Genomic DNA, 26,652 nt, shown 5'->3' with positions numbered 1-26,652 from the left:
ATTTGTCCATTAGCATCCTTTAATGAAAAATCTGAGGACCTGTTTATTAGATGAAATCACAGAACCTGCCCCAAAGCAGTTAGGTAAATGTAGAATCCGAAGTGAAGACAATAACCCTGAAATGCTTTTCTAAGGATGTTTTCTCCTATAGAAGAGGTACTTTCATACTGCTCTTCTTAGGCCAGGGAGCATCCTCAGCATTCCTCCCACAGGCAGCAGCTTGTGGAATGGCTGGATCCCCTCAGGGGAATTCCCAGGGTCCTGCCTTGGAAGGATGGACCAAAGAGTCCTCCCTGCCTAGGCTGACAGAAAGTCCTTCCCCGTGGTGCTTTACACACTGTGATCTGCCCCAGCCTCTCCTCTCCCCATGCCCCTGGTTCTTGGGGTTTCTCCTTTCCCTGTCTCCCCACTGGTTGTGGTACCCCGGGTGGCTGGCCCCGTTTTCCCTAAAGGTCACTGACCTTTGCCTGCCCTTTGTACCACCCCCGTGCCCTCAGACCACTGCACCCTGACCCCTGTTTAGGCCAGTGCACAGCACATGGCAAGGTCTTTGTTCCTGACCCTCCTTCGGTGCCTGAAATCAGCCTTGCTGGAACGATTCATACAAAGGCCCTTCTTGCCTCTCCCTGCTGAGCCTAGCCATGGTGTGTGTGATGTGTGAGCTTGGCTGCTTCACCTGAATCCTCCCCAGCGGCTTTTCCACAGCAGATGCTTATGGGGACACAGATAGCAGCTTCACCATGTAAAAAGCACACTGCTACAGCAGCTGTGCAGTGAGTGGCCACAGTGCCACCCTCCCTCTGCTCTGAGCTGCCCTGGTCAGAGGCTCCTGCCCAGCCCAGCTGCTCTGACCAAGCCCCGAGTGTCAGAAATAGCTTGGTGTTTTTACTGGAGTCACCTGATGGCCAGCTGGTGACACTGGTAGTGTAGACATTCTACAGTTACTTACACTGCACTATGCCCTTGATGGCAAGTTCTGCTAGCAGCAAGCAGGATTTAGCAACTGGACTCTTCTGCTAATTCCTTTTATTCATTTCCCTGCTGAGGGCTGCAGGGTATCTGATTTCCACTGCACTAAATAAGACCTGAGAAGAAAGCTACAAGTCCAAGAGCTCAAACCATACAGCAGCATTTACAAAGCAATAATGGGAAAAGGAAGTGCACAAATCTGAGTTAAACAGTTAACACCATTATTGATTTAAACTCCACATTGTGACAATCCTCTAACTAATTTTATGTTACGTGATGAATAAGAGGCAGAGCTCCTGGCAGCTTGCTTGCAGGCCCACAGAAGAGCCATTGTTTCTCTTAGCAGTTACATAATTTCCCTCTGTTAATTATTCTTGATGCTTTGGTTTGCATGAAGAAAATCTCCAGGTAAAACTCCTTGAGACACAGATGTGCTTTTGAAAAAGCAAAAGCAGACTCCATTTCCTATGCACACCCCCAGAAATGAGAGGAAAAAAGAGGGCTATGTTTCTTTCTAGAACAAAGAAAAAGCAAGCTACTGTTCATACCATTTCTACATTTGTGGCAAAGTTCTGTATCCTTTAATATGGGAAAATTGAAATAAAATCAAAAAATGAGAGCTTTAATCTGGATAAAAGGAGAAACTTCTGCACCCTGAAGACAGCAAGCAGAGGAACAGGCTGTGTGGTTGCACAGGCTCTATCCTTGGAGGCTTTCAAGACCTGATGAGACAAAGCCTGGAGCATTCTGCTCTGACCTCACAGCTTATCCAGCTGGGAGTTAGAGCTAGGAGACTGGACTAGAGACCTCCTGAGGCCATCCCAGCTTAAACCTCCATCTCAAAGGCACATTGGTGCAGCTATTTCTGCTGATCCTAGAATTCAGTGAGAAGCTGTGGCAGGGAAATCCCAAGCTCAAGATGTGGACAGGACAAAAGCTGGTGGACCACAGGCTTCTGCTCCAGCAGCAGAGGAGGCATCTTGCTCCTCTTGTCACCACGTGCCAGGGCTGCAGAGCCTGGCTTTAGACACACTGAGTCCACCTGAGGGCTGTTAGACCTTCCAGTCAGGAAAATAGCAGGTCAGTACCTTGAGTGGAGAGGTTTTTAAACCCCAGATGTTCTGGTGAAGCAGAGAAACCTGTGAAGGAGTAAAGCTGAGAGAGGAGTTAGCTGAAAAGCATACAAGAGAGGAATTTGCAGCATGATAGAACAGCAAGGAAAAAGAACACCAGTGCAGCTCCATCAGGATTTCTGGGCAGGCTCCTGGGTACCTCACTGCAAAAATGTTATTAACAGCTTGGAGGGAGTTTAGAAAGCAGCAATAAAAGTGATTTAAGAGGCTAGAGCAAAGCTATTTAGGAAAGAGGAAAGCAAGAAATGTGCTCCATTTCAGCTACAGGCTTCTCGGTGTTTAAAGTTTCTTAAGAGAAGCAGGAATTATGGGTGTGTCTTTTTGTTAAGTATAAAGACAATGAACTATGCAAGGTGGAGAAGGAAATGTAAAGGGCAAAATTAGACCAAAAGTGAGCAAAACCACCTTTGAGCAAGATCCCAGCAGTGGGGATGGCTGTCAGTGCCACATCCCTGGTGTCAGGAAGGTGCCTGGGGTGGGGGAGAGCTGCCTGCAGGCTCCCGTGACAGTGGCCCTGATGGATGACAAGCTCCCAGGACAAACCTGAGTTAAGTGGCTGAAAACTAGGTTGGGGTGAATCTAGGCCAGTGTTTTTTATCATTTTGCTGAGGATGGGGAAGGCCAGGGTTAATCATTAAAATGCCTTCTGCAAGACCTAGCAGCTGAAAAATGGGTCAAAACAACGCCCCGGTAACCCTGCCAGTGCCACGAGCCTTGGCAGCAATTATAAAATCATTACAGTGTGCCCGGGCTGTGTCATCCACCCGTGAACTACCAGACGCTAGAGAGCAGCTCCCAAAAGATTTTGGGAAAGGGAGGATGAGAGATAACACAGCTCAAACAGGAGCACATCCCAAGTATTTACCAGGGGCTGGTTTAGATGCTTATGTGGAGTCACAGGGGCATGTTCTAGGACAGGAGGGGCACACCCACCTCTACCTCGCGTGACTGCTCTCTTGACAGACACTATTAAATCTCCCTATCTAGTTCTTCTTCTCCTTCCTTGACATTTGCTTCTCCTTTAATTGGCTTTATGGGAATTTCTTCAGTCAGCAACTCTGTCAAGACAAGGCTGACTTCTGCTGTTTGTAAAGTGAGTGTTTACCCAGAATGATTCCAGCCACAGAAATGTGAAGGATGAGACACCTATGCATGCACATTAACCTCTGTTTCTGTGGCTTGATTTTATTTGATTTGATGTCTTCAAAGATTTGCTGGGTGCTGGGCCATTTCCAAAAAAATGTTTGCATAGTTCTTGCCAGCAGAAATTGCAACTCTGCTCATCTCAGACAGTACAGGCACTCCACATGTGAGCTGTGCTATGGGACTCTGCAGCGGGTATAAACTAAATGTTATCTAAATGAAAGTAATCTGATCTGTCATCCCAGATCAGAAAACATTTTCTGTCGTCTCAAACCTTTCCTTTGCACATCAAAGAGGGCGGGAGAAGGAAAGCCTTGGCAGGGTGTGAGGGGCCAGCGGGCACCTGGGGCTGGGGAGCTGCACAGGGGCTGGCAGGGCTGGCTGTGCACCCCAGGAGCAGACTGCTCAGCTGCCACCATGGCCCAAAGCCCACTGAGGATGCTGGAAAGCACAGGAGAGGGTAAAGTACCTGCAAGAGCACCTGTACAAGTCTTGCCTTCAGAAAAGCCAAGAGCAGATGTGTTTTCTGAGCACTCTGGGAAGCGGCAGCCTTGCCAGGTGAGCTCCCTGCCAGCTGGGAGGGACAGCAGCAGCAGGAGGGCGGGCAGCAGTGGATGCCTGGGCTCTGCTGACACCCACCAGCACTGCTGGGCATTGGCAGGTCACAGCCCATGGCCAGGATCTGCAGATGAGTCTGCTCTCCAGCGCTGCACGAGCAGAGGGGCTGATGACAGCCAGAGCTTAATGCTGAAGAGAGTCCCTCTTCAATGGAAGGAGGTGGTATTTTCAGATGGTTTTTCAAGCCTGTTCATTTCACCTGGCTTTTTAAACATGTGTTAAACTGTTCCCATTCCTGGTGCAGGCAGAGTTGGAGGCTCACTCTCCTGGGCAGCTTTTGCTTGTGGAAAATATCAGGTTTCTTTTGTTTGGCACCCAGAGCAGCAGGTCCCCACCATTCCCCCATCTCTGAGGGACACTCATGTCTCTAATTGGTGTAGCACTGGAGGACCTCATGGGCTCTCTCTTATGAATCCTGGAGAGCAAAGAGATGTCATTCTCCTCATTCTCCACACACTGCAGAGCCCACAGGTGAATCAGGGCCTGAGCTCTTTGTTGGAGCAATTCTCCACAGTTTTGCACTAACTACCCCAAGGTGCCTCTCTGACATGTGAACACTCTAAATTTTGACTGCTCACGACCTCTACACTACACTTGAGCTAGAGCCTGGATCTTTTCAAGCAGCACCTGATTTTTTTTTTAATTTGCAAATAAGTAAAAGGGAAGAATATTTAGGGCTATAAACCATTTCACATCTTTCCCAGCTGTTTTGCACAGTGTGAGGCATGCAGAAATAGCACAAAGGTCTCTATTCCACCTGCTTTTCCCCCCTAAAGATGAAAGCAGGGGATACTCACTGATGGTCGAGGTTGTTGTTCTCTGGGCCTGGTAGGCTTCTGGTTGACAAAGCCTAGGATAGAAGACAAGACACAATTACAACACTTTAAATCAAGGAAGGTGATTCTCTCACTCTGCTCTGCTCATGTGAGACCCCATCTGCAGAGCTGCATCCAGGTCTGGTGTCCTTAGCACAGGAAGGACATGGACCTGTTGGAATGAGTGCATGAAAATCATCAGAGACATGGAGCACCTCTCCTGTGAGGACAGGCTGAGGTAGGTGGGGTTGGTCAGCCTGGAGAAGAGAAGGCTCTGGGGAAACTTTATTGCAACCTTTCAGTACTTAAAGGAGGCCTATGAGAAAGATGGAGAGGGGCTGTTTACAAGACCTGTAGTGACAGGACAAGGAACAATAGTTTTAAACTGAACGAGGTTTAGGTAAGATCTTAGGAAGAAGTTCTTACTGTGAGAGTTGTGAGGCACTGAAACAAGGTGCCCAGAAAAGCTGTGGCTGCCCCATCCTTGGCAATGTGCAAGGCCAGCCAAGTTCTTACCCATAATGGGGGGGTTTGAAACTAGCTGATCTTCAAAGCTTTCTTTCACTCCAAACCATTATTTCTTTCTATAAAACCTATCTCTGTCTACAGTGGGCAACATGTCCTAGTATAAAAGCCTTGGTATGGTTTAAACCCCCTAACAACCTCTGTGGAGACAATACAGGTACAAGAGACTCCTTTACTAGCCCTGTTCTGCCGGTTCTGTTTCAGCATTCAGGGCAGCTAGGTGGCTGCCAGCTACAGAACCAAAATCCCTGAACGCTGACCTGTTAAACCTCCCAGTTTTCCATGAATGCCCACTGTGTCACCACTGCAGGTAACAGTATGAAAATATTTGCTAAGGGAGGAAGTCACTGCAATATCAACCCAATTTTCACCTGACAAAGATGTTTCTGGGGAAAATTATCCATCTGGGGCGAAACATCCATCTTCCCTATGCTGGAATCCACAGGCTTGCAATGGATACCTGGGGAGCAACCAAAGTTGAACCTAATGGTATTTAAAGAGGGGGCAGTGATGGGACTGTTCATCCCCAGCTGGGCCAGTAATAAAATGAACCCTCTGTAGCCAGATACTACTGAGAATAATGTCTGTCTCATCTCTTTCTACCATTTCGCTGTATTCTCACAAGGAAAGGGAGCGGGACAGGGACATGGCTTTGCATCTTGGCTTGTCATTATCTTTTCTGAGGCGCAGTCCTAAGGCCGGTGGGCCTCCTCCATACAAGCTACCCTGAATCTCACAACAATGCTAACAAGTTAAACAGGTAGCACCAAACCAAGGGCCTTCCAGAAAACAGAAATGAAAAGCTGTTCCATCAGTGTGGAAAAGAGGAAAATATTTTCTGTACAAGAAAAAAGGGAAGCGTCTTGGTTTAAAAGACAAGTGTCTGCTAAGGAAGGCAGGAGCCTCCCTTGGAATGGAAAATGTAAACCCCGTCCCTCTGAATTATTGTAATTTTGAAGTTAAGGGGCTCTCCGGGAAAGATACGAGGATAGGATTAACAGTTCTTTCCCAGTACGTGTAACAAGGCGAACAAACACCACCTCTGGCGTTAATAACAAACAGCCCCAGGACAGGAGCCCGTGCCCGTTCCCTGCGGGCCCTTCCCTGGCGCAGCTCCGGGCGAGATCCCCCCGCGCCTGCAGGGGGCGCTGTGGCGGCCCGGGGGGTGGCGGCGATGGCGGCGGGGCCCGGGCGGGACGGGATGGAGGAGAGGCTTCGCCTCACAAACCTCTGTGCACAAACCCCTCCTGGTGCCCTGCGGGGCTCTCCGGAGCAGCGAGCTGGGACGGCAGGATGGCTCGGCAGGCAGGGGCTGCGGGGCTGCGGTGCAGTGAAAGCTCGGAGCAGTGCCAAAGAAGCGGCGGGGTGGAGCAGATGCGGCCCGGCTCTGAGCAGGGCAGGCAGAGGTGAGCTCAGGCACCCGAGCAGATGGGAACAGGTCCCGTTTTTTAGTGATGAGGGTGTTAATAAGGTGCCAGTCCAGTGCCTGCTGTCACAAGCAGAGGCTCACCCCACGGCAGAAGCAGCAGCTCTGGGATGAGCTCCGGTGGCAGCAGTGAATTCCCTTCCCCAAGCAGCAGCTCCGACCGTCCTCTGAAGCCGAGACAGAGACCCAGCAGCTGCCCCGGCCCGTCCTTCACCTGCCCAGTCCTCGTGGTATCTCTTCCCCTCAGAAACTCCCAGATAAGGGAAGTGCAATCAGATGCCCTCCCCTAAGCTTGGCCACCTCTTTTGTTTTTCTCAAGTACCCAGTCATTAGTGTTTCCGGGCATCTTATGGGAAAAAAAAATCCCTAAATAAAAAAGAACGAAAGGAAAGGAACCTAACCCTCATCAGGAAGCAAAGGAACCAGGGTGGTGTGGAAAAGCTTGCAATGCAGAGCCATTGCCTGTTCTCAGCTGTGTTTCTGCATGGGAAGGGCTGGATGGGACCAAGCGATTCCTCAGTAAGATCATGTATATGCTCTTGAATAGCTCAAACCTGTGCTGCCACAAGGTCATCAAGGGACTGCTGCTGGAAACTGTGGGAGCAATGGAGGGGCAATGCCCCACTACAGGCACTGCTGGTACAACAGTGATGGCTTCACTTCACTTCAATGACAGTTTTGTGCCAATTTAAATCTGTTGGTATTGGTCAGGCTTGTATGTGCCCTCCACTGGGTAGAAATGTCCACCTGGGTGGACATTTCAGCAGGTATTGCATGGCACCTGATTTTAATCTGCAAGGAGATTTTTTCACTACACTCCTTCCTCAGCTACTTCAGGTGGGGATGAACAGGAGTTGAGGTTTAAACACCGTGGTCTCAGACACCACGAAGCAGACAGAGAGGTGCTTGGCAGCAAACTGCTCAGGTCTTCCTTGCCTCTTGCAAGGGCTTTGTGCTGCTCTGGTCACTTTTGGCTCCCCTGCTTCAGCAGGTGAGGAGCGGTGTAGCAAGGACACCTCTCTCATGGCTCTAGTGAACATCTCTTCCATGTGAGCCCTTAGTAGCTTCCATTTCAGGAGCTGGGAAAGTTATCTGTTATCCATTATATTTCACATCCTAGCTGCCTGCTTAAAATCACAAAAGATGTTGCCAGTCTTTCATAGTGTTTTAGTGTAATACCTGTCAAAAGGCATTCATGTCCTTTCAGAAGAGTCCCTGCTCTTTGTTTTCTCTGGAAGAGGCTGAACTACTCTAGAAAGAGCTTCTGGGTCCAAGCAGAGACAAGGGTATGTGAGAAAGCTGACAGTGAGGTAAGACAGTTCTCTCCTGGTTATTTATGATTGTTTCTTGGCAATCTCCCACAAGGAACAAGAGCAAGCAGCAGTGCCAGGAGAACAGCACGCTGAGCTCCGATAGCTGACTCCTCCTGGGACTGCATCCCACAGTGCAGCTCCTCATCCATCATCCACTGCACTACTGTTGTGGCCCGAGTTTCCTTCCACCAGGTGAGGAACATTGTTCATCCTCAGCACCAAGGGAAATACAGTTCTTTAGGAGTGCTTTGGTGATGTTCTTCCCACAGCTTCCAATACTTCTGTGCGAAGGATGGGCTTGGATCATTTTAAGGAGGGGTTTGGATTGTAGGTTGTCTGTTTTTTCTTCCCTTGTGGCTGACTCCTCCATATTACGAGCTGTACGTGTTGTGTGGGTGGAAGGCAGAATTAATTCGTCATCAGGACAGTGCAGCTCTGGTTAGCAAAATCTGCTTCTCTGTGCAAAACCTGCTCCCACCTTTTCCAAGGGATCTGTCAGCAGCAATACTTATTTCCCAAGAGAATTTGTAACTGGCACAGGTGGATTTCTACCAACACTTCATCTAGTGCATGAATCAAAAATGGTGGCAAGTAAAAACAAAAGGCACCTCCAGCCTCTGCCTTTTCCCTGCCGTGAGAGTCTCGGTGGTTTGGGAGCTGCTCCCAATTCCTGCGGGCAAAGGACACCTGGCGGCGGTGCCTGGTGACACCGTGTGCCGGGTGACACCGTGTGCCGGGTGACACCGTGTGCCGGGTGACACCGTGTGCCGGGCAGCAGGCAGGCTGCGGGCACCGCCTGCTGTGGGCTGTGAGACACAATAAAAACTGACCCCACCCAGCCGGCTCGGGAGTGCTGTAATAGGTATGTTGCAAATTCAGCAGATAATTAGTACTAGCCCTTTATGTGGGTTAGGATGATGTGCATGTCAGGACACTTTAATATTACGGGTTCCTATCCTACAGCTAAATAAGTAATTGCTGGCCTAGTTGGCCTGTGTCCTGGTAAGAGATAAATGAAGTCAGCTTCTCCTTTCTGCAGCTTGCAGTCATCTTTTTATTACTCACTGAGACCATGGTGTGTCTCCTTGTTTTCCACCCCATTCTCAGCATAGGCATCTTGTGCTGAGGTCTGGTGTGCCACAAAGCCCCACATGACCTCCTACTCCAAGTTTAAAGGCTTGGACATTAAGCTCACCCACCATCTATCCACATTTAATTTAATGTCATGACGTGGGGTGGAATGGTTTGACAGTCATTGCACACACAGTTCAGCCATCCTTTAGGGCAGCAGCTCCAGGGTGCAAGGCAGAGCTGAGAGCTGGAAGCAAGAGCTATTTCTGTGTGCTTTGTGCATAAACCAGCACTCCCGGGGTGCATCTTCCCACTCCCCCAATCCAGTGCAAGCTCCTCATGGCCCTGCCAACCTTAACCCCCTGCTTTTCTGTCAACTCCAGCAGCTGTGATTAAGCTGGGTGAGAACACCCTTTCCTGGCACTTTCCACAGGGTGATCTGGAGCCGTGTACCTCTGGAGGCTCTAGAGCTGCTTCCAAGCTGCACTGAAACCAGCCAGCCTGCAGTCTTGACTACTAATATTGTCTCCAAAACTGGGAGGCCAAATTCAAGCTCTCTGTGAGCTGGTCCCTGTACTGGTCCCTAAGCCACGCCCAGGCATTATTTGGGAGACTACAAGCTGGTCTTGACCAAAAATCATGCCAGCTCAGTGGGGCAGACCACAACGGGCCAGTGCCAGGCAGCTGCTATGGTACAGTTTACGGGTATGGATACAGCCCTGAGATGCAGCAGAGATGCAGACCATGAGTGCAGCTCATGTCCCAGGAGTGACCGAGCCACGTAAAGCACCGACACGGGAGCAGTCTGGTCTCTGCCCGTGTTGGTCCACTGGCTGTGGCTTAATAGTGCAGCGTTTCTGAAAAATGTACACCAGTGCCTCTTTCCCTGCCTCTGCTCCTCCCAAATCCCTCTTCGCAAACACTCCCTGAACAGGAGCAGCGGCCCAGTCTGAGCTGAAAGGCCACCCCGCTGCCGTGGCAGGGAGGGAGGGGATCCGCTGGGGAGCCCTGCAGGTGCAGCGTGCAGGAGGCTGAGCTGGTACCGCAGCAGGGCAGCACCCTCCAGCGACGCCAGCACAGGACTGCGGGCTGAGCCAGCACTGCTGGAACCGGCCTCTCCAACCTGCAGCCACTTACTGGTGGCAAAAAAAAAAAAAAAAAAAAAAAAAAAAAAAGCAGTCCCAGGCAAAGCACTTCCAGCTTTGCTTTGGTCTGCAGCAACATCCTCTGGCCAGCGAAGGAATTAGGAGCAGGGGGTGGACAGGAAGTGGGCAGGGATACAAGGAGTTCCCATGCGTCTCCTCTCTTGCCTACCAAAACACCAGCTCCCAGCTGTTCTCTACGTGCCCTGGGCTTACTTTTTAGATCACGAATAGTTTCCAGGGCAAAAGCAACCCATGCTCTGCCAAGTGAAGCGGAGGAGTTGTGGAAAATACCTAGTCAGCAGTTTTCCAAGTCCGGGTGCAAAACAGCTGTGCTGGGAGGGTGATGCTGGCTGAGGAGACAGCACAGCTCGCTGCTTCTGGGCTCTGCTGAAGTTTCAGGTGCTTTGAACAAGACAAGAAATATAATGGGAGAGAGGGGGAGACCTTTAACTCAACATCCACCAAATCTACAACCAGACATTAACTGCAGAATCTGAAATAATCTGACTTTGGGAAGTTCAAGGCGTCCCAGATATTCAGCTGGAGATGACACTTTCTGAAGGCCCTATGCTCCCTATGAAACAGTAGCACAATGTCTTGATTTGAGAGCATTCCTGCCTATTAACACAACCAGGAAGAAAATGTTGAAATAAACTGCTAACAGTGTGGAATTAGAAAGATCGAATTTCCGTTTGAGGGAAGCACATTTTAACCAGAGTAGAAAAATAAACCTGAGTTCCTGTCAGATACTAATGGGGCATGGCATTTCATGTCCCTCCAGGACCCTTTTGTGTTTGCAGCTGGGACCAGCCAGCCACGAGGTGACGCTGTGCCACATCAATCTGCAGAAAAAAACGTCTGGCTGAAAAAATCAGGCAAAGCTTTGAACACTTGGGTGTTTTAAAATTATATGATAGTCCCTCTAGAAGTTGGTGAATACCCCCTCTACCTGTGTTACCCCTGTGCTGCAGCTGGGGTGATTTGCTTGATGGAATCATATCCTGTCTCCAGTCAGGAGGAGCGATGGTGCCATGGAAAAAGCTGTTAAAACCAAACCCCTAACATGTCCATATTAGCCCTCCATTTCAGGAAACTAATGGGGAAATGCCTGAGGCCACGGCCTCTGCCCTGGCTTATGCCAAGAGCTGCCACCCCTGCTCTGTGCTGCAGCAGCACCTGCAAAACCTCAGCTACATTTTTCTGTCTTGAGCAAAGAAACAAGGAGAAGCATGTACAACCATCTGGAATTGAGAGCAAAGCTGAAAATGGATATTTGATGCTGACAAGAGGTGTTGGGGTCTGCCCTGAGGCAGGTTTCCCATCAGGATTTGGTCCCCAGCCTGCTGCTGTGATATACTTTCACCCTTCTTGCTCCCAAGCACTATCTGAATATAATAGAGGTGGCTCAAGCCTTTAAGGCAGCTGCATGCCTCTCCACCAGCCCTTGTCACCTGGCCTGACTGCCCATCAGTGCTGTCAGCTTGCTGCTGGATGGTGACTTGTGCCAGGGTTCAGCTGTGACACACAACACTGATGCACATCATGTCCAGGAGAAACCCAGCCGTGACAGCAGAATGATGAGTTCTGCTTGCAATTCTGCTCTATTCTTACTGGTGTCAAATGTCTTTTCTACTCCCACTGGCCAGAATCTGCTCCTCCAGGGGCTACTTCTCATCACATTTTCCTACTGTGATATCTCCTTGTTGCCTTTGCTCTTCCTGCCTCACCTTTCCCCCACTAACTGTTGAATTAACTCATCCTTTCTTCTCTGAAATTTCTTTGCTTATCCTGCAATTTGGACAACTGAACAGGGCAAAGCAAACAAGTTCCTACCACAATACAGAAACTACAAATGACTTGAGAAGCTAGCAAGACAGAGAAATTGCCCTCAAAATTACTAGTGGTGCAGTGAAGCTGACATCCCTTTCCAGAAAGCTCCTCCTCCGGCCTTCTGGGAAGGGTGGGACTGCAGTTTGCACAACAACCTAGAAGACTAAACTGCACCCAGTAAATCACCGAAGCCTGTTGCTGCAGTTTCCTCCCTCATTTTTGCAGGCTAGTGACTTTTTAGGCCTCAAGGAGTCAGTATAGTAAGCCCATGACTGCCATCTCTGCCATCTCAGGTTCAGGAAAATAAAGTGCTACCAGGAAAAGCTTCAAGTTTGCCCTGAAACTACCTGAGACTTCTCTTATATGTCTTTTGTATCTTTGAAAAACACTGGTAGTTCTTTGCTGTCGTTGTCTGGGTGCAACCAGAGCTGCACTTCCTCCCAAAAAAGAGAGAGCAGCAACAGCTGGACGAGGAGACACAAGACAAGAACAAGATGCTCAGCAACACTGCTGCCTCACTGGTGTGTGCGGCACACACTAGGCCCCACTGGATGACCAAGACCCCACATGCCTGCTCCGGGCTGGTTTTGAGGACCCTCATGGACATCTCTGTGCTGCAAAGCTTGACAGCATTCCCGCCCTAGGTCTGCACCACAACCTGAGGTGGCTGAGGTGACGCTACAGGTTCCTCACCATCATTTCTGCCAAAGACAGAAGTCTGAAGCAGGGAGTGAGGCATAGCGACCTCCACAGTCCCAAGGGCCACATCTTCAATTCCTCAGCCTCTATTTGCTCCTTGTCATTAGTTCACTGGTATCTACTGCTGTAGTGGACTGTCTCTACTGGCATTAGAAAAGAAAGATGACAACTCTATTGCCTTTCTGATATGTTACTACTCAGAATATACATCACTTCAGAATAGGGCTAAGATACTGATTTATACATAGGAAAACTCACAGCTTATAGAATTATTAAAGATCCAGCCATGATATTCACATCTGGAAAGAGAGGGAAATTAATACCAGCAGCCTCTATTCTCATAAGTAAAGATAAATAGGAAAAGTCAGGACGATTGCTCATAAATAAGAGTCCCTCAGAGCAGAAAATAGTGCTGGAGTGAGCTCCATTCATTATATAGGAGGGCATGGAGCTTAAAGAGCAAGGAAAAAATGTCAGTACAAGACCTCTATCCTTTTTTTCAATTTCCAAACCTTACTTTGAGGTTTTTCTTTAAAACCTGTCTAAATAAAGGGTTCTCATACAGAACCGTGCCAAGTTTCCTAATGGAAAATTTAGTTTATATTAAAATAATCTTTAACCCATGGATGTGTATGCAGTTCAGTAATGGAAATTATACCCTTCTAAAGAGCAAAACTGAGGCATGCAAGGCAGAATGTTCCTGGGTCCTATATATTTCTTTCAATTCTTGAATTTATTACTTTATTCTGACAACTTTCATGTGTCTGTGGAGAGCACTGTTTATCTAACAAAAACCACACAGCTTCCAAAGCCAAGCTAAGATGAAAGATGTTGGTGATTTTTGGCCTCATCACCAGCTGTTATATATGCTGCTGTTATTCTTGGATTGGAACAAAAAAGCCCAAAAGATAAATCTCAACTCCCTCGGAAGCAAATCCATTATTTGTTAAAGAGACTGAAATGTGCCTTTGGGAAGAGCCAGACTGCAGTTGCAGTGCATTGGTAACATTAAAGAGCAGCTTTATGTTCACAGTTTAAAGCAGCTTCTGTTTACAAGCCTGACCCAGGAAAAAAGCAGGAGCCGAACTTTATAAAGTCGAGCTATTTCCACAAGTCAGGAAAAGAAACTTCCAGTAGCACCGGGAGACCGAAGAGCGGGATGGCCCCTCTCGGGACCGTGTTCCTCTTGCATCGGAGACTGAAAACGCAAAGAGAGCAGCAAAGAGAAAACGCAGAGAGAGCATCAAGCTTGGCTCGCAGCGAATATCAAAAGAATTTAACGCCGGTGATGTCCGGAAGAAGCCGCGGCCGTGGCGGGTGGCGCCGGCTACGGCAGGGCTGCCGAGGGCGGCGGGCACACCCGGCCTGGGCTGGGCTGGGGGGGCCGGGGCCACCGCGGGGAGGGTCGGGGGTCCCGTTCGGGGCCGGGCGGGCACTTACCGCCTGCTGGAGCGGGGCCCCGCCGCCTCCCGCCGCCTCCGCGCTGCTCCCGCCGGCCCGGGGCTCGGCGCTGCCGCCGGCGGCCGGCGCTGGGCGGCCGGGGCCGGGCGGTGCCGCCGCCCCCTCGCCGCCGGCGGTCCCGGGCAGGTCCCGGCTCTGCCCCGCTCTGCCCGCGGGCCCCCGCCGCCGGCTGCTGCCGCTGCCCATGGCCGCAGCCGGCGGGCAGCGCTCCGGGCGCCGCCTCTCCCGGCCGGGCGGCAGCGGCGCTCGGCGGTCCGGGAGCCTTTCGGGGGGAGAATCCCACCCCGGAGCGCCCCGGGCCGGGGGAGGGAGCCGGCGGCGCAGGGGAGGGGTGCGCGGCCGTCTCTGATCGCGGTTTTGGGCAGGCTGCCGCGCTCCCCTCTCCTTTCCAAAACTTCCCAGCCCAGCCCGTTAGCTCGGGCCTCCCAAGCACCGGATCCTTACACACATCTCCCAGAGCCGGGGGGAGGACATTGTCATCCTCGGGACCCGTGCAGCAGGAGCAGCACTCCTCGGCTACTGCACTGAAGCACAGCTCTCGCAGAGGGGTCCTGCCGACCTTTGGAGAGCAGCCCAGCCGGGGGATGCCCCGTGGGGCAGGTCTGCGGTGCTGACTGCGGTTCCGGCCACGTTCCTCGAGTTACAGGGGAGCTCCCGGGCAAAGGATGGGCCCGCCGGGCACCTCCTTAGCCGGTGCCCACAGACGGAGTCACTCGGCTTCCCGACAGGCTGTCCAGGCTGCGGAGCTGATCCCCCAACCATCCTCGGCTGCTCTTTGCTTCCAGCAGTGCAATATTTGCACATTGTTCGACAGTGGGCGATCATAGATGTTAAAGGCAAGGCTGTCACTGCCTCCAGGGATGGAGGGCAGGGGAGTACAGTGGCTGCTTGGTGTCCAGCCCGTTCTGCCTCCCTTCCTTTCGAACTAGAGGCTGATAAAGGCCGGGGACACAGGGGTGTAATTCCTCTTGCTGCTCCTCGGCACTGACTGCAATGATTGCATCTACCAGTCATTCATTCTGCTGGTTCTTCTCAAACACTGAGCTAAAGCCCAAGAGTTTGTAAGGGAGGGGCTGGAGGACAGAAGGACACGAGTGGTCAGATCATTGCCAGAAAGATCAGCTCATAGCAATGGGGCTTATAAGAAAGATGGGGACAGACTTTTTACTAGAGCATGTACTGATAGGACAAGGAGTAAGATTTTAAACTAAAAGAGGGCAGATTTAGACTAGATGTGAGGAAGAGGTTGTTTACAATGAGGGTGATGAAACACTGGCACGGGCTGCCCAGAGAAGTGGTAGATGCCCCATCCCTGGAAACATTCAAAGTCAGATGGATGGGGCTCTGAGAGACTGGGTGTAGTGAAATGGCATGGGCTGGAATGACCATGGGCTAGGTGACCTTTATAGGTCCCTTCCCACACAAACTAACTGAGAAGGATGTTCTGTTGGAAGAATAGATCATCTGGGAGTGTGGTGTCACATGCTGAGCCCTGGGTCCAGAGCCAGGCCAGTCACAAAGTTGTTTTGGATCTGAGGCAGATCTTGGAGAAAGGAGAAATGACGAGGCCCAGTTGCTGATGGTGGAGCTGAATATGGGATTAAATAGCCCCAAACAAAATGTCCCAAGGGAACAGGCTCTGCAAGCATCAGAGACAAAAATTCTTCTCAAAAAGAAGTGAGCAAATTCCTCCTCCTCCATCCCTGCGGGCTGTCTCTGAAGGAGTGGAGCCTCCTGGAAAGTTTCCTGGCTGCCCGCATGGAAACAGTTCATTCCAGGACAGTTCCCCAGATTCACTTGGAAGCAGTGCTGGCTCCATAAACCAGCTGTCAAAATGAGCCAAATGCCTCGTGTTTTGGAGCAGATCATTGCTGGAGCCAGAAAAGTGTTTGAGCAGCAGTGATCTCAAAGGCTGCTGTGGTTTAGCAGTGACACTGAAGGATTCTGAGGCCATTCAGTGGTATTTCCCTGCCCCTAAAGGAGTGCTGAGAATTAAAGAGATAATTTCCCAAAAGCTAAAGGCCTGATAAGCACGACTCCTCAGAAAAATCAATGAAAATTGGCAAATTCCTTTTTATGAATGGTGCCTTTTAGGACTGTTTCCCAGCAGGGCCAGTGGATAGTATCTTGGCTGATCTTCAAGAGCAAGGGTGGAAGTGTGTAGTACAAGTGCCAAATATGGCATGTGGGTCAATTTTGCGTGGCACCCAGCCAGACCAGCACAGAGCCAGAATCCTTCACATCAAAAGCACAGTGCTGAGGGAGCCAGCAGTGCTGGCTCCTGCCTTCTCCCAAATCCTCTGGGAGCCCAGGAGCTCTTCTGGACAATGATGCTGGAGTTACATGGTAGATGGCCTCTTCTGACTCTTGCTGTGCTGGCACTCTCAGCCTCTGCTTTGGGAAAGAAAAGGATGTATGCTATGGATGCCCACTGTTAGCACTCTTCAATCGTAAGATTCTAATAAAAGATTTAATTATAGAGAAATAAATGCATACATGCATATACACACACATTTGTACGTATGTATATTAACATCTGAGTCTTTCTAAACCATCACATATATTTGAGGAATATGGGATTATTTTAAGATCACCATTATCCATTGAAGCCATTAGCACTTATTTACCCTGCTATAGAATTTGACTGGACTTTTATGAGCAAAGGCCAAAGTGGAGTTGAGGCATGCAATTGCCTGGACAAAATGTGATTTTCAGATCTGATTTTCAGATTGCTCACTCCCCAAGTGTGAGACTAAACCGTACTGTTAACTCATAACCTGACTCTTCCTCCTTGCTGTGTCTCATCCTATCCCTAGACTACAGGCAGGACTGTCACTCCTCTCTCCTGACAGACTTTCATCTGAAAGGGCATGTGAAAAATCGCAGCCATCTCCAGTGACATTTTTTGTTCCCTGCCTTCTCCCCAGTCCATGGCTGCTGTGGAATGATCTCACAGACCTTGTCCTACACCTCACTTTAACCTCAAAGGGCCTTAGTTCAGACTTGTTCTTTGTTAAAGCCAAGGACTTGTTGTTCTTCTGTGATGCAGAGCCTGAGCTTTTTGCTTCCTCAGGTCTTTGCTGTCTTGTCTTCAACTCCTGGAACAGCCAACTCTCTGGCCACAGGACAGATCTCCATGGCTGTAGCCAGTGTAAGGACCAGCCCAGCCCAGCCTGGCCCTTGCACTTGGCAGTGTTGGTGCAATGCAGCGATGGGGAAGATGGAAGAACTTATCCTGTGGCCCACAGACATGTTCCCTTGGCAGGGAAAACACCCCAAGAAGGTCCTAGCACCTGCATTTGGGAGGGTGTTGTGCTGGGCTGTGTTGCTGTTCACCCTGGTGATGGACAGCTGCAGCACTACCAGGAATTATGATGGGAGCACCAGAGAGCCAAACACATGGAGTTTCCTTGCTGGGTAAAATAACAAGCTCCCTCCTATACAATAATCAAAACAAAACCCGGGGAGCTGGGTTTTTCCACATTTTTGTTCCCACCAGGAATTTTCTAAGCTATTTGCGATCAGTTCACTGAAGGAAGTGATCTTGTAACAATAAATATCACAGCACATGCATTTAGATTTCTTTTTCTTTCCTAATATTTCCTGTATTTTCAGTAAGTCTTTAACAGAGATAGATGCAGTCCCTTGTCATAACAGTTCAGGAAAACTGTGAGGGTTTTTTGGTGGTCACCTGTATTAACCACAAAAAGGATTAAAATTCAAAGTTAAAATACATAATGTCAGAATTGATCTCTCCCTCTTGCTTGCTGACTGAAAGGTTGATTTCTCCCATGCTTCCCAGGCATCCTTCACAGGGTATCCACTTCCCTGAATGTCGCATGGAGAGGTGATGCCTCTTCTTGGCTATCTTCCACTACAGCACAGATGCTGGCTGACCACTGCCAGGACCCTGACACTCTTGTCTTGCACCATGAGAACACCATGGCATGTTTGGAGAGAGCCTGGAGATCTTGGTACAGATTTTCACTGTGGGTTTGTTAGAAGAAGTCCAGTGAATGTCCATCAGAAGGTTGTTTAGATTTCAAACTAGCTTAGACAGCTTTTGCCATGCTCTGAGAAGAAAACAGCAAGACTCTAGTCTTGTGCTGTTCTATAGTCTCTATAGAACAAGCAGGAAAATCTTCATTTCCCCACTGCAAATTGCTGTATTGGTGTTACCCTTGAGTGAACAAGTTTATATATTAATCTGCCTTTCTAACATTAACTTGTGTGTAGCAAAGGCAATGTGTACCTTGCTCAAAGCAGAGCCAGCATCCATCACTTGGCTTTCCAAACATTTACCCAAATAAACTTGGATTTTTCTACAGTTCTGACCCAAAACCTTCTGAAAAATTATTTCTAATGTTGACAGTTCTTCAGGTATTTGCTTTGATGCAGAGACCATGTATCTGGTGGGTCTGTGCCATGTCCTGAGCTGACGTGCTGTGAAATTCAGTGGATGGAAAAAGCTGGACTTGAGAAGGAGCACAGAGCCAGTGTTGTCTGTCCGGGACCCAAACAGGGAGTGGGAGGATGAAATTTGCTTTGCCTCCACAAGTTCCCCAGAGAAAAATAACTGCAAGAGAGAGGCCATTGAGATGCAGAGAAGGTCCATGAGGCTGAGTTGGAAGGTGAGGGTTAGGAATTAATGTTCCTAAACCTGTTTCATCTCTGCTCCTCCTCAAGGTGCTGCCTCCCACTGGACATACCTTAGGTGGCTGAGATGAGCTGGAAAGGTGGGTGCTTTGCAGCAGGGGAGACAATTCCCTGACTGAAGAACCATCCTTCAGCAGCTTCGGGCCAGGATGCAGTGGGGAACCCACAGCTGGGGAAGGGAGGGAGGGAGGTTGGTCCTGTGTGATTAATGGAGCTGGGCTTTGGCCCAGGGCTGGTGCTTGACTCATCTAATTCACAAAAAAACCTGCTGAAAACAGATGTTTAAATATAAAAGCATATTTTTAAGGAGTGTCCTTTCAACACATCTTGGATTTTACTGCAACATAAGCATTGCCAGTAAACACTTTTCTCCCTGCTTCCCACATTTCAAGGGATGGTCTCTGCTTTGTTCAAAAACACAGGAATAAAGACCCAGCCCAGCAAAGAGCTGTCTTTTGTGTCTCACCACTCTGTCTTCCTGCTGTCTTTCCTTTGGGAGCACGGAGGGCTCAGGCCATGGGAACGCTTCCACCAGCGGCAGCTGCAGCCGGCTCCTGCCCGAGCGTCTGTGCACGCCAGAGGCAGCTGTGCCACAGCTGGAGTGTGGCGGTGCGTCCCGTGGGAGCAGCTTGTGTGCTCAGCAGACAGCCTTTTCTTCTGAGTCCCTCTGTGACCTCAAACTATGGCCAGATGAGGAAAAAGGCCAAAACAACTGTCACTTGCAGTGGAGGGGGGGAAGCTCCCCAACAGGTGAGACACAGCACAATGCAGATGAGCCGGTGTCCACCTGGTAGTGCTGTGTTCCCACGAGTGACTTACAATGCAAGTTGCAAGTTCCAGTCAGTGAGTGGCCACAGGACCGATGCAGTTACCAAAGTGGGGACGACTCAAGCTGTCCGTGTGGTGTTCTCACATCATCAGTAGCAAAAATCCCGCCCCTGACTCCACTCAGCCCCTTTGAGTTTGTCCCAGCTTGCTTGTTTCAATCCTGACTTCCTCCGCCTTTCCCGCTGTGACTCCCTACGCCAGCGTATCTCTGAACAGGGATCCCCTGTGGACTCCACAGCCCTGCTCCATCCCCCGGGGGCTGCTCTCCTGCAGAGAGCCCTGCTGGCTGTGCTGCTGAGGCTCCCGGCCGTGTCTTTCTCCTCTCTTTGTCCTGGTATTCACGGTGGGTGGCCCTTAGGGATGGCAGCCTCTAACTCTGTTGGGTAAACACACCAGTGTAAGGAAACGAGAGAGCTCTGCAGAGATCTGTGGGTGTGTGAAGCTAATCAGCAAGAGATGAGCCTCCCCTTCCTACAGAAACTTTGTTCTTGTTCCAGGTTTCTGAAGATTTTTTCTCATCCTCAGTGAGGGCAGGGTTGAAGTTTCTGAAGGCTGGCTGACCTTGGACAGGCTGACATTCCCCGTGTTTGGCGGGCTACAGGATTTCAGCTACAGTACTAAATCCCAGACTTCAGCAGAGTTACAGGGGCTGCTGGGCTTGGACCTCAGCGGACCTGCACAAGCCTGGGGTGACACCAGGCAGGGTGTAGGGAAGCAGGCAGGTGACAGGTCTGGCTTTGTACAGCAGAAAGTGCTTTTCTGCCTGGACAGCACCCGGTTCTCCTTTTGCCCAGTCCCAGCCTGGAAGAAGGCAAGGGGCTACAGGAGCACTTGCCCAGCACAGAAGTGCTGCAGCCTCGTGGTGCTTTGTGCAGAGAGCAAAAGGCAGCCGTGACATCCGGCACTGCTATTGGGCCACTTTGCCAAGATGAGCTTTGCAGATGTCTGTGAGCAGGGACACCTCTTCTGTGACACCTGCACCTTTGCTTTCTGTTCCAGCCTGAGAGCCTGGAACCCTGCAAGAGGGGCAGTGGGGTCAAGGGCAAATGTAAACTCCTGTGACTTGAGACACTCTTAGATTGGTTGACCTCCAGCTCTGCAGCCTTTATCACCACCAAACTGGATCTCCTGCTATTAAATAAAGACTCTGCTCTGTGGAGACAGGGCCAAGCCCTGGTTGTGCAGGGAAGCCTGATAGAGAAGGACCGCCAAATACAGATGCAATCAAACTGGTTTAACTTGCACAAAAGAAGAAAATAGCTGAGGTTAATGCCTTACCAGCAAGTAACAGAACTCACTTGGTATTCAGACACATATCTGAGTTATGGGAGCTGTCAGGGTTGTTCCCTGAGAGATGGGCTGTGCTGGCAATCCCTCTACCCTTTGCCCACTTCAGACTTGAGCTACATTCATGTCTCACAGATGACCTGGGATAAAGACATGCATTTGGGTAATGTTGGGGTTTATGACACAGGAATAACATCCTGATGGCTGTGCTGGGATTCTGCCTGGTGCCTCCATGGTATGCATGACCTATCCTGTGTCTCCTCAGTCCCAAAGACAAGGTGGGTTTGTTACAAAGATTTCTGAAGCTGGCCTGTGATAGAGCATATCCATCTCCTGGATGGAGTGGAGGTAGGACTAAAGCTGGGTGGCCTGAGGGAGAGGCAGGGCAGGACTTCCCAGGGTTTTATATGTGAAGGGTGGAGTCAACAGGATATCACTTGTGAAGAGACCTTCCTTTCATCTACCCTGTCTTTAATGTGCAAAACTGTGTGCTCAGAGGAAGCCTTAGCATTCTTCTAGTTGAAAGAACTTGCACAATTTTTGGTATTTCACACCTGAAGGGATTAATGGCAAGGAAGTTTTAAAAAGCATTTCCTTTATAAAAATGCTCACCTGTACAGAGTATAGCTAACGTGCAATGTACCTTTCAGCATGTAGTTAAAAATGTCAAGCTGTGCTTTTCCAGAAGGGAGTCCTGAGGTATGGGAGCTCAGGAATTGGTATTGCTTTCATCTTTGTGCTGCTGGGAATTAAAAGGGGAAGGAGGAGACGTAGGATTGTTCCCTAGAACTCCCCAGAAATATGGGTCACAGATCCAAGGGTTTGGGTTTTGTAAACTCAGTGCATCTCTTCTGACATCTGCAAACATGGAGTAGCTTCACTAGGAATGGAGATGGGCAAATTGTACTGCTGGCAAGGAAGACTTTCTTTTCTGGCTCATGGAGGAGCAGAGACTCCAGCAAACTGAATCTCCACATGGGAAAACAACCATTTGAGACGAACCATCTCAACAGAACCATCCTAGAGATGTCACCCCTGGGAGGTCTCTAGCCCAACCCTCTGGTTAATGCAGGGCCAGCCAGACTGGGTTGCTCAGGGTCTTGTCTGCTTTTAAGTATCTCCAAAGATGGAGACTCCACATCCTTTCTGGGGAGCTTGCTCCAGTGCCTGACCTCATTCACAGCAAATACTCATTTCCCTTGTTCCAGTGTGTGGCTCTTGTCCTGTTGCTGAGCTCCTCTGGGAAGAGTTGTTGCCATGAGCTTTTTCCTGTATGCCAAGTGTTCATATTGAAGGAGAATATGCAGCCTTTCTCACGCCTGTTAATGTAAACACTGGCTGTGTTTAGCTAACTGTCTCTCTTTGTTTACATATTTCTAGATGGGAGGAATAAAGGTAATAGACAGTTAGTTTGGCCAGTGGAATTGAAAGGTGGGACTTTGGTCCTCCAATGGATGGACATCATAGGAGGTGTATATAAGTTTCTTTTTGTAAATAAACTGCAGGAGTTCCTGCCTCCTGCCTGATCTGCTCACAACCCAGAAAATGTCTGCTGAGTTCCGCTCTTATCATCAGGATCAGCTGCAGCAAAGAGTCATGAGTGTTGTGATTGAGTAGAGCACTGACACCAGCCCATGACTGCAATCAGAATCAGAATATCCTGAGTTGGAAGGGATCAGTGAAGACCACCAAGCCCAACTCTGGGATTGCTTGGGCAATTCCACCTGGAGAGGAGGGTGTATTTTTGCTATTGTCCATGCAGCCTGTCTGCATAGGGGAAAGACAGTACACAGCCCAGCTCCTGATGAGTAGAAACAACTGAGCTCTTGTGAAAAGGTGCTGCTTTTTTCACCTTTCCCACAGAGGCCATTGAAATGCTCAGGTTCTTTGCTCGGGATTACTCCCAATACTCACATTTGTAACTGGATCCATCAGTTATTATTCTCTCAAAATGTCCATCCTTTCCTTGGCCTCCACAGGTGCTGGGGAGGTCAGCTTTACCCCCTTAGCTCTCAGACTGAAGACTGGTTGGAGAGAATGGAGCTGTAGAGAGGTGGCCAGGCTGTGTCAGGTGGCCCTTGGTCATAGACAAACCCTGCCCAGCCTTATTTACATGCCCAGATGGACCCTCTGAATCTCCTCTGGAGCTGATGGAAAGTTGGAGGTAGACACACATGTGTGTAAAATATAGACTTAGTGGGTTTGTCACCTGTGTGTAGCTGAAGATTGAAAACCCAAGCAGACCGGGGGAGACAGGGGTAATTTATGGGGGCAGACCATGGGGAGCAAAGATGTTCTGCACAGAAAAAGAATTTCAAACAAAATTATGGAATCTGTCACATGATGTACTCATTACCTTTAATCTTACATGTGAGTTTCTTCTACCATTACTCTGTTTTTCTGTAGGCCTGAGCTGTTTATTACCGTGACCCCAGCCATGACCTTAAGTAACCCTTTTATGCCCTTGATTTTAAGTATCTGTGTACAATACTACCAGAACATCATCTCTACAAAAATCTTTCCCGTTTTTCCTCTAGGACTCTTGTCCCTGTTTAGCCAGCTCCAGGATGTCAGGAAATGTCAGCAACACTTCAGCAGGGCATGAAGTCAAGTCTGTGTTTTCAAAACACAGGGTGAAATTCCCAGAAGAAAGAGGTCAAATACCTCAGGTATTTCTAGGTATTAACACTCAAATGCCATCTGACAGTGATGAAATGGAAACCTGGTTTTGTCCAAGAGCTATCAAAACATGTATCTGCTAAAAGCCTTTAGTGACCTTCATTAACAGACCATATGGAAGCTCATTGTCACATCTGCTAGGGAGAGAGACCACTGCCTCAGCGTGGGGTCAGTGACACACTGCAGCAAAGCCACAGCTCAGGTCACACAATGAACAGCACAGCTTTGCCATCTTTGTTCACTAGTCCTGAAAAATATATTTGGTTTAGCCCAGAGGACACCAATCCATCTGCCTTTTTTCCATTCTTGTGTTCAGATAGCCACCTGAACCAAGCTTGTTTTCAATGCAGGCAAAATATTTTTTAATTTTTTTTTAGCAGTAGGGTAAATAGTACTCCTTGCATCAGAGAGTTAGTTAAAGCAAATTGCTTTAATGTCATTGAGTCATGAGCAAGTAAAACTTCTGCCTACTGCTTGCTTCTTCTGAGACATGTCAGGGCATCTGACACGAGTGTACTTATGTGGGAATAAGGAATAATAGGTTGCTTAATAGCAAGGATTATTTTTTTTTGGCTGAGTGAAATACCCCTTACACAAATTGGGTATTAAAGTCCTGGAGACACTGCTTTAGTATGTGACCCTAATTATGACAAAATGAAACTGTAAACACATGTAAACACATGGCTTCCCTGTGAAAGTGTTGTGTAACCATCAGTTAATGAACGTGTCTGGCCCCTCTTGGAGTGGATGTGGTTACCTCCTCTCTGTCAGGGCAAAGCACAGACTGCAGAGATGCTTTGTGGGCTTGTATAAACACTTCCCTCATCCCCAGAAGAACTTAATGCTAAATATCCTGCTAATGTGGGTAGGTCTTGGTTCTGAAGTAACTTAATTAAAAGTTTGTGGGGTTTTTTTTGTTTGTTTATTTTTTTTTCACAAAGGCTGTGGAAGAAGCTGCCCTCACTTTCCTTTGTGGCAGTAAGCTGCACAACTGATTGAGGAGATGTCACATTGTGCCTCTGGAGGCCCAGAGTGGTGGTTGTCAGTGAATGTCCATGGTGTGGCTGCACGGTCAGCCACAGAGGTGCAGTTACAGGCACAGTAATTTTGTCTCCTCTAAATGGTTCATGGATTCCCCTGCAAAGCTTCCAAAGCCTGTGGATAACAGAGCAGTGTCAGTGTGGGTTTTGTGCTATCATGAAATAGCTTTCCACAGAGCAAGGCTTATGAATTGCTGGCCCTCACAAACCAAGTGGCCCCAGCCTGCTGGAATAATAAAGATGTGAGAGAAGTGAGAAGCCAGGCATGGCTGCACTATTTCTAGCAAGACAGTGCTCCAAGCAAGAGATGGAAAGGTGAGGATTTAATTGCAAAGTGCTAACACCAAAGCAGGCTGCAATTTTTTTCCCAGTCTGGGTGGTTTGTAGGATGCTGAAAATGAGTGCAGCCATTAGCATGCTAACTGCTGCCATTGCATTTTCAGGATCTTGTTTGACACCTTGGTGTAATAAGGGTGGAAATAGTAAATTGTGTGCTATAAAACCTTGTGCTGCACTGCCTTTGTGCTGACGGTGGCTCGTTTCCCATAAAGCAGTGTAATGCCATGCTGCCTTCAGCTGAGTCAATCCTCAGCATCACAAAGAGCCTTTGCTCAGCTGCTGGCAGTGATTCAGGAGCTGTTGGGTTGAATGCAGCAGACCTTTGTGTTCTCTTTTGAAGTGAGGGGTCTCCAAAGGATGCTTATCTTAGAGGTGGGAGCCTCAGCCTGTTGTGACAATAGGTTTAGTTGGTTTTTGAAGATCTGTTGAAATAGTATGAAGGTTATTGGGGTCTGTGGAAAACACACAGTGGGAACCATTGGCAATGGGTCTCTGCCTTGGAGCAAGAAGATCAGATTTTATTCTTCATTCTCCTGTTAACTGTCTCTGTGACTGAATCTATCTTTCTTTTTTTCAGGTGTGTGCTCCTTGTATCTCAGCTCAGCACCCAGCAGAATGGGTGCTGCTGGGCGCACTGAAGACAGGGTTTAAGTTGGCAGCTCCTGGACACTCAGTGGTCTGAGAAACGCCTCAGCACTTGTGTTTGGGGGATGCACCCACATGCTAGACCACACTCACAAAGTACAGGCAGAACATGCCAAGCACCAGGAGCTCCTGTGCACTTGTGTCTGTCCCTGTGTGACCGAGTAGTGATGCCTCCTGCACCCATCCAAGAGGAACTTGCTCATCCCTGGGTCACTCTGTGGTGTGATGGCATGGAGTGCCCTCCCCCAGCATGGCGGCTGGACAGGGGGGCTAAGAGAAAGCCTTAGTCACTGTCTCTGCCTGGTTTTTGCGGTGTTTCTAGCTCTCCATGGCAAGAGCAAACCAAACAGGCCATAATCTGAATGATCTGCCCCCTACTGAGATGGAGAAGGGGAGCACCACCACATTCCTGCAGTGCTTTGGATGCCTCTGCAGCAGGATTGCTTAAAACCCTGTAATCCATTAACACTGACTGCTTTAATGTTGTACCAAGGTTACCTTGGTTTTATTAGCCAGAAGAGTCATGCAATGACTTTTAGAGTGTGCTGCTTTCACAGATGTATCCTTAAATTGTCATTTAAGACATAAGGGGAGCAAAGACCTTTTTAAAGTTGGATTCAATAACTTTTTATAAGGGAGAACTAAATTTATATCACCTGGTGAGACATGAGAAATTCTTAGTCCTTTGATTTTTTTATTTAGCTTTCTTAAGCGCTTTTGGTAATATTCAGATTTCTATGTGAATTTCTGATGTGGCTATTTCATAGATTTTATTTCAAATACTATTAATCATACCAAATCAACATCTTAGTAATCTACATTATATTACAAACACAAGCTGGCATTGACAGGCATTCTACTGAATATTTCATTTGCTTTTCATCTAGTTTCATTTAAAAAATGGGAAAAATGAAATGTCTGGTCTTTTAAAATAGTTGTATGTTGGCTGTTAGTTTTGACTACTGAGTACAGGCATTTCTAAGCAAGCTGTTGCTCTTTTGCAGTCTCAATGTACTTAATTTTCATCTAT

The 26,652-nt window shown here is 48.8% G+C and overlaps 1 protein-coding gene and 1 long non-coding RNA gene across 4 annotated transcripts in view; one reads left to right on the top strand and one right to left on the bottom strand.

Annotated features, from left to right (window-relative positions):
* Positions 1 to 15,192, bottom strand: part of CYS1 (cystin 1) — a 17,600-nt gene extending 2,408 nt beyond the window's left edge. Inside the window, exons 1-2 of the mRNA XM_063424997.1 lie at positions 14,128 to 15,192; positions 4,661 to 4,713 (exon numbers count right to left, since the gene is read on the bottom strand). Of these exons, the coding sequence (XP_063281067.1) occupies positions 4,661 to 4,713; positions 14,128 to 14,334 (260 nt within the window). The 5' untranslated portion in view covers positions 14,335 to 15,192. The remainder of the gene's footprint in view (positions 1 to 4,660; positions 4,714 to 14,127) is intronic.
* Positions 5,966 to 26,652, top strand: LOC134565421 (uncharacterized). Of its 3 annotated transcripts, none has more exons than XR_010083914.1 (3): positions 5,966 to 6,609; positions 7,995 to 8,134; positions 17,951 to 18,200. It is a non-coding gene; the product is annotated as an uncharacterized LOC134565421 (long non-coding RNA). The 3 variants fall into 3 exon arrangements; XR_010083913.1 differs by lacking the exon at positions 17,951 to 18,200 and adding an exon at positions 17,222 to 17,943 and having other exon boundaries at positions 5,967 to 6,609; XR_010083911.1 differs by lacking the exon at positions 17,951 to 18,200 and adding an exon at positions 25,555 to 26,652 and having other exon boundaries at positions 5,968 to 6,609.

This window comes from Prinia subflava, chromosome 2 (assembly GCF_021018805.1).
Source record: "Prinia subflava isolate CZ2003 ecotype Zambia chromosome 2, Cam_Psub_1.2, whole genome shotgun sequence".
NCBI classification, from domain to species: Eukaryota; Metazoa; Chordata; class Aves; order Passeriformes; family Cisticolidae; genus Prinia; species Prinia subflava.
The sequence above is the reverse complement of the archived record's forward strand: the minus strand, read 5'-3'. Positions and strand labels throughout refer to the sequence as shown.